The 11,942-nt window shown below is 38.1% G+C and overlaps 1 protein-coding gene across 2 annotated transcripts; it reads left to right on the top strand.

Annotated features, from left to right (window-relative positions):
* Positions 1–280: 280 nt before the first annotated feature.
* slc2a6 (solute carrier family 2 member 6) lies at positions 281–8,624 on the top strand. 2 transcript variants are annotated; one of them, XM_040156751.1, is made up of 8 exons: positions 281–618; positions 1,896–2,167; positions 3,023–3,119; positions 3,246–3,345; positions 3,612–3,805; positions 4,030–4,205; positions 4,297–4,595; positions 5,869–8,624. In XM_040156751.1, exons 1-8 carry the CDS (start codon positions 553–555, stop codon positions 6,195–6,197), a joined length of 1,533 nt encoding a protein of 510 aa, XP_040012685.1. In that variant the 5' UTR covers positions 281–552; the 3' UTR covers positions 6,198–8,624. The 2 variants fall into 2 exon arrangements, with proteins under 2 accessions (XP_040012685.1, XP_040012695.1); XM_040156761.1 differs by having other exon boundaries at positions 579–618; positions 1,933–2,167.
* The last annotated feature ends 3,318 nt before the right edge of the window (positions 8,625–11,942 follow it).

Raw genomic sequence — 11,942 nt, forward strand, 5'->3', positions numbered from 1 at the left:
CCACTAAAACTCTAACCAAAGTTATACTGAGCAGATAAAATAATAAATTTTTCATTAATGATCCTTTCTTTAAAAAAAAAAAAAATTTAAGAGCAATGTTTTTAAAATGTTCAGTAATTCACACCATGAATTCCAATTTAGTTTCACTTGTGAAACCCCAGTGTAAACACAGTTTCCAGTTTCATTTTCATTATGACCACTTGATACCTAGACGGCCTCTCTCGTTGTCTTTCTGTCATCCTGGAAAACCCTGAACTGCGTGTGGTCCACAGGAAGGTCACATTTAGCACTTGAGCAGGGTGGACATATCTACAACTGAACGGTTTGCTTTCATTTTTCCTCTTAGCCTGTAAAGAGGGATCACCTTTGCTGGAAGCTTCATTGTGTTCAAGCTTCAAGGATGTACTTTGATTTCTTTTCATCTGGCAGTGTTTTTTAGAGGTCTACATTTTTTTTTAATTAGAGTAATATTTCATTTTTCTTGAGGAGAACAAACATTACATACTTTAAACAGATTATACAAATCAGACACCTTTAAAGGCTGCTGTCACTATGTCAGCAGACATGAATGAAGAGAGTCCAATGCTGAAAAGAAGACTAACATCATCTGAATCCAAGGTTGGAAACATTTCACTAATTGTTATTTGTCTGTGATTGTTTGATTTAATACAGTATGAGCAAAATAAACATATATTCTCCATCTCTTGTTTGAGGATTACATTTTCACAAAAATAAAGATGACTTAATTTTTAGCCTAAAAAGTTTTTAGAGAGTGCAGTAACCTGTTTGAAATATCTACATAGCAACAGGTCTGCACTGCACTGAGATTTTATACTACTGGAAGTTTTTTCGTATACTGTTACACGCTTCGCCGAATTGTCCCTGTAAAATGTCCTAGTAACTGTAAACATTTTCTGCCGCAGTGACCAGAGCTGAGCGGTTTGATGCTGTTGCTCTTTTTGTTTTTGTTTTTTTTTGCTTGAATTGATGGCAAACTAAGATAGTCAAAAAGTAAACAGCTTTGTGCAACAGATGAATTGAGAAGTCTAACTGCAGTCTGACTGTAAGAAACAGCTTATGCCATAGTCATCTTTGGGTCTTTGTGAAATAGGCCCCAGTTTGTCAAGAACCAAAAAAGGTGATTTTTTTTACACAGTGCAACTAAGATACTCATGTAAATCCAAAAATGAAAAGAAAACAACAAAATTGCAAACTTGGCCGTACTGAGATAAAACTCAACTCATAATCAACTTAAGGCACGATCGCGTCCACACAGCTACACAGACATGCTTCCTTCCCCGCTGGCAAACAGTTCCCTTAAACAAGCCCTGCAATCTACTGCATAGTCATTCTAGGCTAACCCACATTTAATCAGGGGTCTCTCAGTCCCTCAGACCTTAAACAGGTCAATGATAAATGTTACTTGCATCAGTACAACCAGGCCTGCAACATTACTCTCCACTTTGCAAGGAAAGCTCAATAATCAGTGCAAAATAAATGCTAGTTAACGTAACATTAAACCTAAGAAACACCCAGATAATCCAACATCACTTTTGTTTCCCTTTTTCTTTGTCTTGCTAAAGTGTTGGCACGAAGTGTTGTTTTCGGTGATCCTTTTCATTCCCCAGAGATTACTTGTCAGCCATGCGGGCAATACTGCGTGTAAACTCAAAACACACATCACGTCTTCTGTTTACAAGATGACCTCACTGGGAAACACTCTACCAAAAAACCAAGTGCACATATTTATGAATCCATTTGAATCTATTTAATTTATTTCTGGGAAAGGAGCATTGATATTTACTGTCATTTTAAAGAAAGGAGTTTTTCCCCACTCTCCAAATTTATGCAGGTTATCTTCTAAATTCTAACCCATCCATATCCCTTTATCCCAGATTAGTAACTCCAAACTGTTCCTGGCCGTTTTCTCAGCCGTCCTGGGGAACTTCAACTTTGGTTACTCCTTGGTCTACTCGTCCCCCGTCCTGCCAAAGCTCAAGAGCCCCGATGCTGACCCTCGGCTCAGGATGGACACGGAGCAGGCCGCTTGGTTCGGCTCAATCTATACACTGGGTGCAGCGGCCGGTGGGCTGGGGGCCATGCTACTCAACGACCTGATTGGACGGAAGCTGAGCATCATGATGTCAGCAGTGCCGTCGACTATTGGGTGGGTCTCAGGTGCCGTATACAGCCATCGGACTGTGCTCTGATAGCTGATTACTTGTTTATCCAGAGTTAGCACTAACTCAGTCACTACATTAAAATGCTACTTGTACTTGAATGCATCAATAGTAACAAATTGGTAATATATAAAATATGTCACCAACAAGGTCCACTCTTCCTAATGAGTACTTGTACTTTTGATATTTTAAGAACATTTTTGTGATAATACTTACTTGTGCTTGGGAAATCTTTTTGAATGCAGTACTTTTACTTGTAACAGAAGATTTTCATGTTGTCCTACTACTACTTTTAATTAAGTAAAGCATCGTAATACTGACTACTTCCTCCATCGCCTGGTAGGTAGCCTATAGAAAATGATTTACGAAACTGAGGGACAAACCCAGGGGGATATTGTATTACCCTTAGAGCTCAAGTTTATGTTGGGCTAGTTGTATTCTATTAAATATAATGACAAACTGTTATTATTATTATAGTGTGTATTAATCTAAAAATGTTTGGCGACAACCATATTATCTGAATTTGTCTTCAACTGCCAATTTTGTGACATAGTTGTTGGTTTGATTGTGCTTTCTTGCTTATTAAAGGAAAATGCAGACTAAATTTTATTTCCCTACAGTTTCCTGCACACTGTATGTCCCAAACAGAGGGTTTTGCAAAAGGAGACATTCATTAATGGTTTCTATTTAACTGTACCCTGTTGTGCTCAAACTTGCAGAATGCTATAATATATTTAAATGTGCGCACACAGCAGTAAAAACATGTCATTGAATTCATGATTTGTGTATGTGAGTCTGCATTCTACACTATTTTTTTACTCTCATCTGTATATTTGTCTTAGATACATGCTGATGGGAGGGGCTGTGAACTTGTGGATGCTCCATGTGGGCCGTTTCCTTACAGGTGTCGCTGGTGGGATGACTGCGGCATCCATTCCTGTAAGTCGCCATGGTTGCAGAAGCAAAGCTGCACATGTATACGTGATTTACCCTCATGGCTTCCTGAATGAGTTCAACCTATATGTGTTCATGTTCATGTGTGTCTTTTGTGTGCTTATGTAACAGGTGTACATCTCAGAGATCTCTCACAAAGCAGTGAGGGGAGCTCTGGGCTCCTGTCCTCAGATCACTGCTGTGTTTGGGACCCTCTCGCTCTACGCCCTGAGTAAGAACATACCAACACTCCTCCTTTTTACACATTTAGCTGCTCACTGTCTTGCCTAGACATAGGTTTAATGGCTGCAAGTGGACACAGTAGCTTTCGCAAGAGTCAGACCTGAAAAAGAAACACGTAAACAGCATTTAACAAACACTATTGGATAGTTGATAACTCGCTGACTGTAGATAATACTGAATCATCACACATGCTGGGATACTTTTACTGGCAACAATCACTTTTTTTCTGTCATAAACGTTACGTGTGATGTACAGGTCTGGTGGTACCTTGGAGGTGGCTGGCAATAGCGGGGGAGGTGCCTGCTGTGCTGATGGTTGTGCTGCTTGCCTTCATGCCCTCCTCTCCCAGGAGGCTCCTCTCCTTGGGCCGAGAGCAGCAGGCTGAGAAAGTCCTCCGGTGGCTGAGGGGAAGTCACTACGACACACAAATTGAGCTCAGTGCCATAAAAGTAAGAGACAGACAGCTGCTTGAATGTGTTTTAACACCTTAAGGGGGGCAGTTTAGTTGGACCTGGGTTGTGTTAAAGACATCAACTAAATAGATTCACTGATGTAAGTTTCAAGGATGAGACAGATGACGTTTTAAGGGGATCACATCATCCTGTACTTACACATTGACTTCAGTGGTATACATGCTAGAGGAGGTTTCAAATAATGTTTCTACCAATGGCAGCACAGCATCAACACACAGAGTAAAGTCACATGGTCCCAGCTTTCCACACCTGTCTACTACCGGCCAATCGTCATCTCAGTGGTGATGCGTTTCCTGCAGCAGATGACGGGCATCACGCCCATTCTGGTCTACTTGGAGCCCATCTTTGCCCAGAGCAAAGTCTCCCTGGAGCCAAAGTAGGAGATATATCATATTTTTTTTAATCTATTTATCGTATACTTAAATTATCTAATAAATAATGACCTACTGTCATTCTGTATCTGTCAGGTATGATGCCGCCATTGTGGGTGTAGTCCGTCTTTTTTCTGTTGCCATGGCAGCCAGTTTGATGGACAAGGCAGGACGCAAAGCTCTGCTGTACACGTCAAGCATGCTGATGTTCCTGGCCGCTCTGACGCTGACCATGATCTCCCACACCACACCTTGCCCTCCAGGCCCCACTCCTCCAAACCTCACTATGAGCTTGGACTACAGCCACCATAATGACATTGGAAACGCTTTAGAGGCCAGCCACCAAGCTTCAGCAGGCCTCATTCCTCTCATCAGCACAATAGTGTTTATATTTGGTGAGTGCTGAAAGCAACTTTCAATTTTTGCTGTTTTCCCAAATCACACCATTGTTTTTGGCCATGCTACCAGCGTGGCTCTAGGGATGGTAATGTCAGTGAGTTTGTCCACCTCCTTGGTCCAGACTGAAATATCTAAACAGCTACTGGATGGATTTGCATAATCTGCTAGCTTTTCCTCTAGCACCACCATGGGGTTGACATTTTTGGTTTTATGTGAAACATCTTGACAACTGTTGGTTGTATTGCCATGAAATTTGGGTACAGATTTTTAAAGCCCCGACAGGATGGATTGTAATAACTTTGGTGATCCCCTGACTTTTCATCCAGTGCCACTAGCAAATCAAAATTTTAATTTGTCCAATACTTTATGACCAAAAACCAGCAAAACTAATGACATGTCCATCAACCTCAGCTGTGCCTCAAGCTTATCGCTAATCACCAAATGTTAGCATGTTAACACACTACGCTAAGGTGACCTTGGTTAACATTACACCTGCTAAACATCAGCATGTTAGCATTATATCTGGGGGCATGTTAGCATGTTCACGTTAGCATTTAGCTCAAAGGACCACTGTGCCTAAGCACAGCGTCCCAGAGCTGCTACCATGGCTCTAGACTTTTGTGTTCAGTTAATTTCAGTTCACACCAACCAGGTACAAGCAAACTAGCACTTGTAAATAAACATATGGATACACAGTTACACATTTAGCTTGTTCATTGGGTGGAGATTTGATAATCTGTCAGGCATGTGTCCCTGTAATTAATGAAGCATGTAGTTTTTGCTGTAATTTACCTTTTGTCTTGTTTCAGCAGTTAAGACCTGTTATGTCCTCAGGACATTTTGTTATACTTAGCTTTCAAAGCATGGTTAATCACTGTCTATTACACATCACCTCCTCTTACTCATAAAACCTTGTGTTTTCAGTTATTAAATTGGTTTCAATGATGTTGACTTACTTAGGAAAGTTTTTCAAACGTCACAGTGTGGTAATGTGGTGCTACTTAGATTCAAGTGTCACCTGTCCAAAATCAGAAACTAAAGAAGTAAAGAAATCATTTTAGTAACTTTTTCATACAACATTTGTTTTATTTTAGATATTTTAATCCTACAAAGTAAATGCACCACAGTCTGTTAAACCTCTCAAAACATAGCATGGTGGGATCGTGCCCAAACAAAGCTCTTTACATGACTTTTGGTGCTTTTACTGTGCCATGACGTCATCTTCTTTCACATGAGCTTTTTTTTCTGTCATTATTTGTTGTCTCCTAGGATACGCCATGGGATGGGGCCCAATCACGTGGCTGCTGATGTCAGAGGTGTTGCCGCTGGTTGCCAGGGGCGTGGCTTCGGGTCTGTGTGTCACTGTCAGCTGGCTGACAGCATTCATGCTCACACACGCCTTCACACACCTAGTGGACAGGTATGGCCTGTACGTGCCCTACCTGTGTTTCACGGTGGTGTGTGTTGTCTGCCTGCTGTTCAACGCCGTGTGCATCCCAGAGACTCGTGGGCGCTCACTGGAGGAAATAGAGAACTACTTCAGGACAGGCCGTACATTCACCATCAGACGGAGTCAATCCACTGCACAGTCCAGCTGAAGCTCATAGATCCCTTTGAACAAAAAATTAATCATGCACACGATGTAGCTCTACAGCAGGGCTACTGTAAAACGATATTTTCAAATTAACAAGTAGCAATATATATTAAGGGTCTACGTACAGAGGGGGTATGTTGCAGAGAGTGTAAAACCCAAAGATCCTTAAGACTAAAAACAATTACCAAGAAGCAGGTCATTGTTTTTACATAAGTAATAATCATGCTATACTAATAGCATTGTTATGTATAAATGTACATGTTTCTTTTCTTACACTCCAAATGCTGTAACACAATGTTTATTCAGCCTATGGTTAGGTCATTTACCTTTGCTGCTTAAACACACTAACTATACTTTAAAAACATTTCATTTGAATTTTAAATTTGATATGGTTGTTGCTCATTGTGCTTAACTATCCATCATATTGTTTAGACCCTGTGCTTTCTAGGAGACCAACAACGCTCAGTGATGAAGGCGCAAGTTTTGATGTTGTCATGTCTACATGTTCTAGACAGTATTTTTGTCCATTTTGTATTCCTACTGTGACTTTCAATAGGATGGCTTTGAATGCTAACTTTGCACACAGTTGTACAGCAAAAAAATCACAGTTGCTGTGGGATCGAGTACACACAAAGTGATTTGTTCTGCATTTTAACCAGCAATAGCTGCAAGTTATTTTGTTTATGAGCATTGACAGATTATCATTTACATAAATTATCTTCAACAGAAAATCTGGCAAAGAAGATGTACTGCCACACCGTTGACTGACGGGTGATCTCTGAGAGGTGTGGTGCAACACCAACTTCACTTATCAGTAATGAAGGGCAGAGATACAGAAAATTATAAACAGTTGAATGATTTCTTTTAATCATACAATATATGTTACACTGGTTGACATATACAGATTTTAAAAAAATATCTAAAGTATATAATGAAAATAAACTTGTACATAGATACAATATCCTTAAAAGTTGAACCAGCCACCTGATCAGGTTGCTGGCTGCCTGAAAAAAAAAAAGGAAAAAAAAACAGGTCAATCATCTTCCCTGTCAAAAAAAAGAGGACAGGAAGGGATGTTGCCAGCATGTGGTGGCTCAGCAGGCCAGATCACATGCCGCAGTATACTCTCACTGTCAAGGTTTGAGTCTGTTGTATAGTAACCACATAGAACTAATCTTTATTGTTAATAAATCATAGCAGTTAACTACTGTATGGATGGACATAGAAAATTACAGAAGAACGGAAATATGAATGTAAAAAGAATGTAAAGAATTTTGTCACACTATTAAATTGTACGCGATTATACAAGTGTACCAATATACCAATTAGAAGGGTTGAACATGATCAATGATAAAATCATTTTTCAGTGTTTGCAAAGAAATGTATAAGAGTGTGTGATCGTGCAGGGATGTGGGTATGGTTGAAAAACTGCTGTTCCAAACCCTTACGTGTCATGAAGAAAGCTGGTAGTTTTTTACTGATTCAGGAACAGTTTGTTTGTATTTAAGACTGAATGGATAACAATGAATTTATGCATGGTTTAGATATCTGAGAAAAATCTCTCTACCAAAATAGAATACAAAAAACAAAGAAAATCAAAACAAACAATGAATTCTTTCTTTATTTTCTATATAGTAGAGGATATGTACTAAAAAAATGAAAGTACATTATGCTAGATAGTAAAAAGCACTAGATAATTGCAAGTACTGGTGGATGATATAAATATAACTCCTCAAAAATGTAACATGTCAGACACAGGCTTGAAAACCATCACAAAGGTAGCATTGCAGAGTTATTGTATAGGATTGTGTTCCTGTTATTCTGGCCACCCACAGTAAGTAAATATTATTGTACTTTAGAGAGTATGAAGGGACATACCTACTGTAGCAATGCAGAGATAATTCTGTGAATTTGTATAGTCTTATGCACATCTGTGTCGTCTGTACGATGTTTGATTGACATAGAAGGAAGAAGGAAAGATACACTGCAGGTTTCTTTGTGTTTGGGCTTGTGTGTGTGTGTGTGTGTGTGTGTGAGAGAGAGAGAGAGAGAGACCCTGATCTCTTAAGCCACACCTTGCTAAAGCAGTGCGTTCATTGATGACAGGCGGGAGAAAAACTTTAATACAGCATTAGGGCAGGAATCTTTAGTTTGTAATACCATTGTGCTCTTTCATACTACATACAATGAAATGTAGCCTCTATGCCTTGGGCGTACAGAAAAACCCACCTTTTTCAATATGAAACAATAGTTAAAGGGGCGTCACAGCACATTTCTTACATCATTTTGTTGTTTGGTAGTATATTTCTCAGTGAATTATTGGTTTAGTCATATATAATGCTTCACTGACCTGGTACACTGAATGGTGAAATGCTGCCATGATATCTGGTGTATTGTTTTTGTCAATGATAAGGTGTATATATTTTAATTTAATAGCTACCCAATACAGTTACAGATACCGTTTGTCTTAAAAACCATATTATTAAGTTTCAGCCTTGTACAAACACCAATGAAAGCAATCAGATATGAGACAATTGTGCGTTGTTGAGCTGAGGCTAATAAAAAGACTTTGGCACTCAGTTGAACTTGTGCTTCATATCATTAATCATCAATCAGCTAGTTAGACAGGACACGTTCCTGTAATAATAGTAATACCTAAAGGTGATAGTCATAAAACACACACACACACACACACATACTGCTAAAACATCCATGTTGCTATGGCAGATATGCATTTCTTAAGATGACTGGTCTGTGTGTGCACTTTTGTGTCATGCTTATGTAGCTGAGGTGTTTGTATCATGCAACATGAAATATTGATCGATTATGTACCAGAATTATTTTGTGAATTATTGTAAGTTCTTGTTACCTGTTTCAGGAAAATTCAGAAACAAAAGTGAAACAGCATTTTTTTTTATTTTTTTATCTTTCAATAAGAGGACAAGAGCAACATCGGGGGAAAAGGGAGTAATTAATAAATACATTTTGGAGTATGATTTGTTGTTTCAGTATCTTTAATGTCTTTTGAAACACCTCAAAGACAGATCAACTCTTCTCCACTTTAAAAATGAAAAAACATCTAACTCCGAAATGCTTGTCTTATTCACGTAAAACACCTAAGAAGCAATAATGACTTAAAATGAACAATAAATTAAAAAAGATACATATGATTATTAATAAATATATTGTAAATATATAGTTATATATTGTTTATATACTGTCTAAACAGATGGTCAGATAAGAAAAACAACAGACAAGCATACTGTAGAGGTAGAAAGAGAGACATAGGTGGACGAACACACAGAGAGCATCTAATAGCTTTTATCTTCCATTCGCTTTGTATTTACAATATATACCTAATGAGTCAGAGGCTATTTTTATATTTCTGATTATACCCACATCCTTCCTGCCCATGATCAATACCCCCCCCACTTCACCCCTTCCTCCTTTCTCCCCACCTGAATGCTGCTTTCATTGAGTGTTTTTTTTTTTTCTTTTACCAAAGCGTTCTGTCACTATACATTGATGGCAAGAATATGTTTACCTGCTCTGGGATTTGTCCTTAATTAATTTACTATTTGTCATTATTTGACCCTGTATTCATTAGTAATCATTTTATAGTTTGTATTTAATGTTTTGATTCATAGATATCAGTGTTTTGAGTTAAGTGCTCCACATAGTATAATTCTACTCATACTTTTACGACTACTAGTGAATGTTTTTTAATCGCAACATTTTATTCAAATAATCAAAATCGTATTCTTGCTTAAGGGGTGGATTTGCGTGTGTTGGATTAATGACTCTCATAGGACCTGACAAACAAAAAACCTGTAAGTTGGTAAGAGGAATGTCTGTATTTACCAGAAAATTCAGGGAAGAGGCAATATTCCAAATGTAAAATAATTACAAAAAGAAAACATCATGCTATGATCTTTTGATTAAATTTATGCATAATCAATGGGCTGACAAATGGGTTGAAAAAGTCAGCATTGACCTCTCTTTTTATACATTATGTGATCAAAACAGAAACAAGTTGCACCTGTACACTAGCCAGAAGAATCCCCACTTCCCACCCTGTAAAAACAAAAAAGAGAGAAGAAAATAAAAAATAAATATACCGATATACTGTATAAAGATACTTGTGTACCTATTTTCTTCTTTTTCCCTGTTTTTGACCTCTTGAGTGTGACCTTTTTCATGATTTTTTTTTTTTTTTTTGGGAAATACAAACAAAAAACGTATGTTTATCTTTTCTCTGCCTCTTAAATAACAAGGTGTAAGCCAAGGCTCAGTCCTAGGACCAAGTCAATACTCAATCCACAGATGTTTTATTGACCTCTAATGTTATGCAGATGATACTTAACTCTACCTCTTAAGTATGACAGATTAAATCATTGTTTAAAATAATATGTCATAGGAATTTTTGCAGTTTAACTGAAGTTCTTGGTGTAAGACATCTTTGATTTTATGTCAACAGTAGGTTACCATTAACATCGACGCAGCATAAAAAACTTTAGGCAACGCTGAGCAACTACAAGAAACACAAAATCCTATTTAGTCATGTTTTCTTCTATCAAGGAAAATCAAACTGATTCTATTTCTCACAATAAGCACTGATAATATTGTATTTCCCCTGTTCACTTAAAACGATGACTTTAGCCTGCCAAGGGCACTTCTTCATGTTACATACCACAGTTTTTAAACCTTTTAAATCAGAGAGCAGCTTTAAAGCACTGGGCATCGCTTTTCTATTTGCTTACACCTAAAAACAACAAACAAAATGCTAAAAGTGGACAAATAACCCTGCTGTCAGTGTCAGGGCATCTAATCTTTATTTAAAAGGTATAATTGGGTATGAAAACTGGATTAATTAGAATTTTCAATACAGAGAATTTGTATTACATACACACATGTCACTTTTGGGGACATTACATAAACTTACGTTCATTTCCTGGAGACTTAACCTAACCCTAACCATCACCACTACTTATCTAATCCTAACCGTAACCCCAACCTTAACCTAACCTGAACCTTAACGTATTGTGCCCAATTGGACAAGCCGTACCCAGTTACCTGGTTTCTAGTCTGAAATTTGTCCCCAAAAGTAGCCTGTGACAGAGACACATATACCTCAGCTTTTTTACAGAATGTAAATCTCTGTAGGGATTGGTCTATTCTCTGGAATGTTGTTCATCAGGCCCATCGAAACACACACTCACACACACACATACACGCACACACACACACACACACACACACACACACACACACACACACACACACACACACACACACACACACACACACACACACACACACACACACACACACACACACACACACACACACACTACCACCTCACCCAGCTGACATAATGTACAGAGGCAACACCCCACCACCTCAAACACGCCTTTACTACTGTAGATCCTCCAACTGAGTTGTTTTAGGGTGAAAGAATATTTGATGTATTTTATATATATGAGTTTTGGCTCATCAAAAATGGTAAAATATTCTGAGATGAAACTGTAATTTCTTACCTTCACCACAAAGAAAGAGATTTTTCCTGACCCATCTTATAGGGGTCAGGAATCAAAATGTATTGTCTCTTTCTACATTATGAGATTTTTCTTCACTATTGTTTTCATGGGTACAACATTGCATTCATTTCATAAAAAAATTCCCTGTAATTCAGTCTGACTTATTTGTAACATTTGAAAACTTTGGTATCTTTATTATAGAAAAAAAATAG

Source organism: Xiphias gladius, chromosome 3, assembly GCF_016859285.1.
Source record: "Xiphias gladius isolate SHS-SW01 ecotype Sanya breed wild chromosome 3, ASM1685928v1, whole genome shotgun sequence".
Classification (NCBI taxonomy): domain Eukaryota; kingdom Metazoa; phylum Chordata; class Actinopteri; order Istiophoriformes; family Xiphiidae; genus Xiphias; species Xiphias gladius.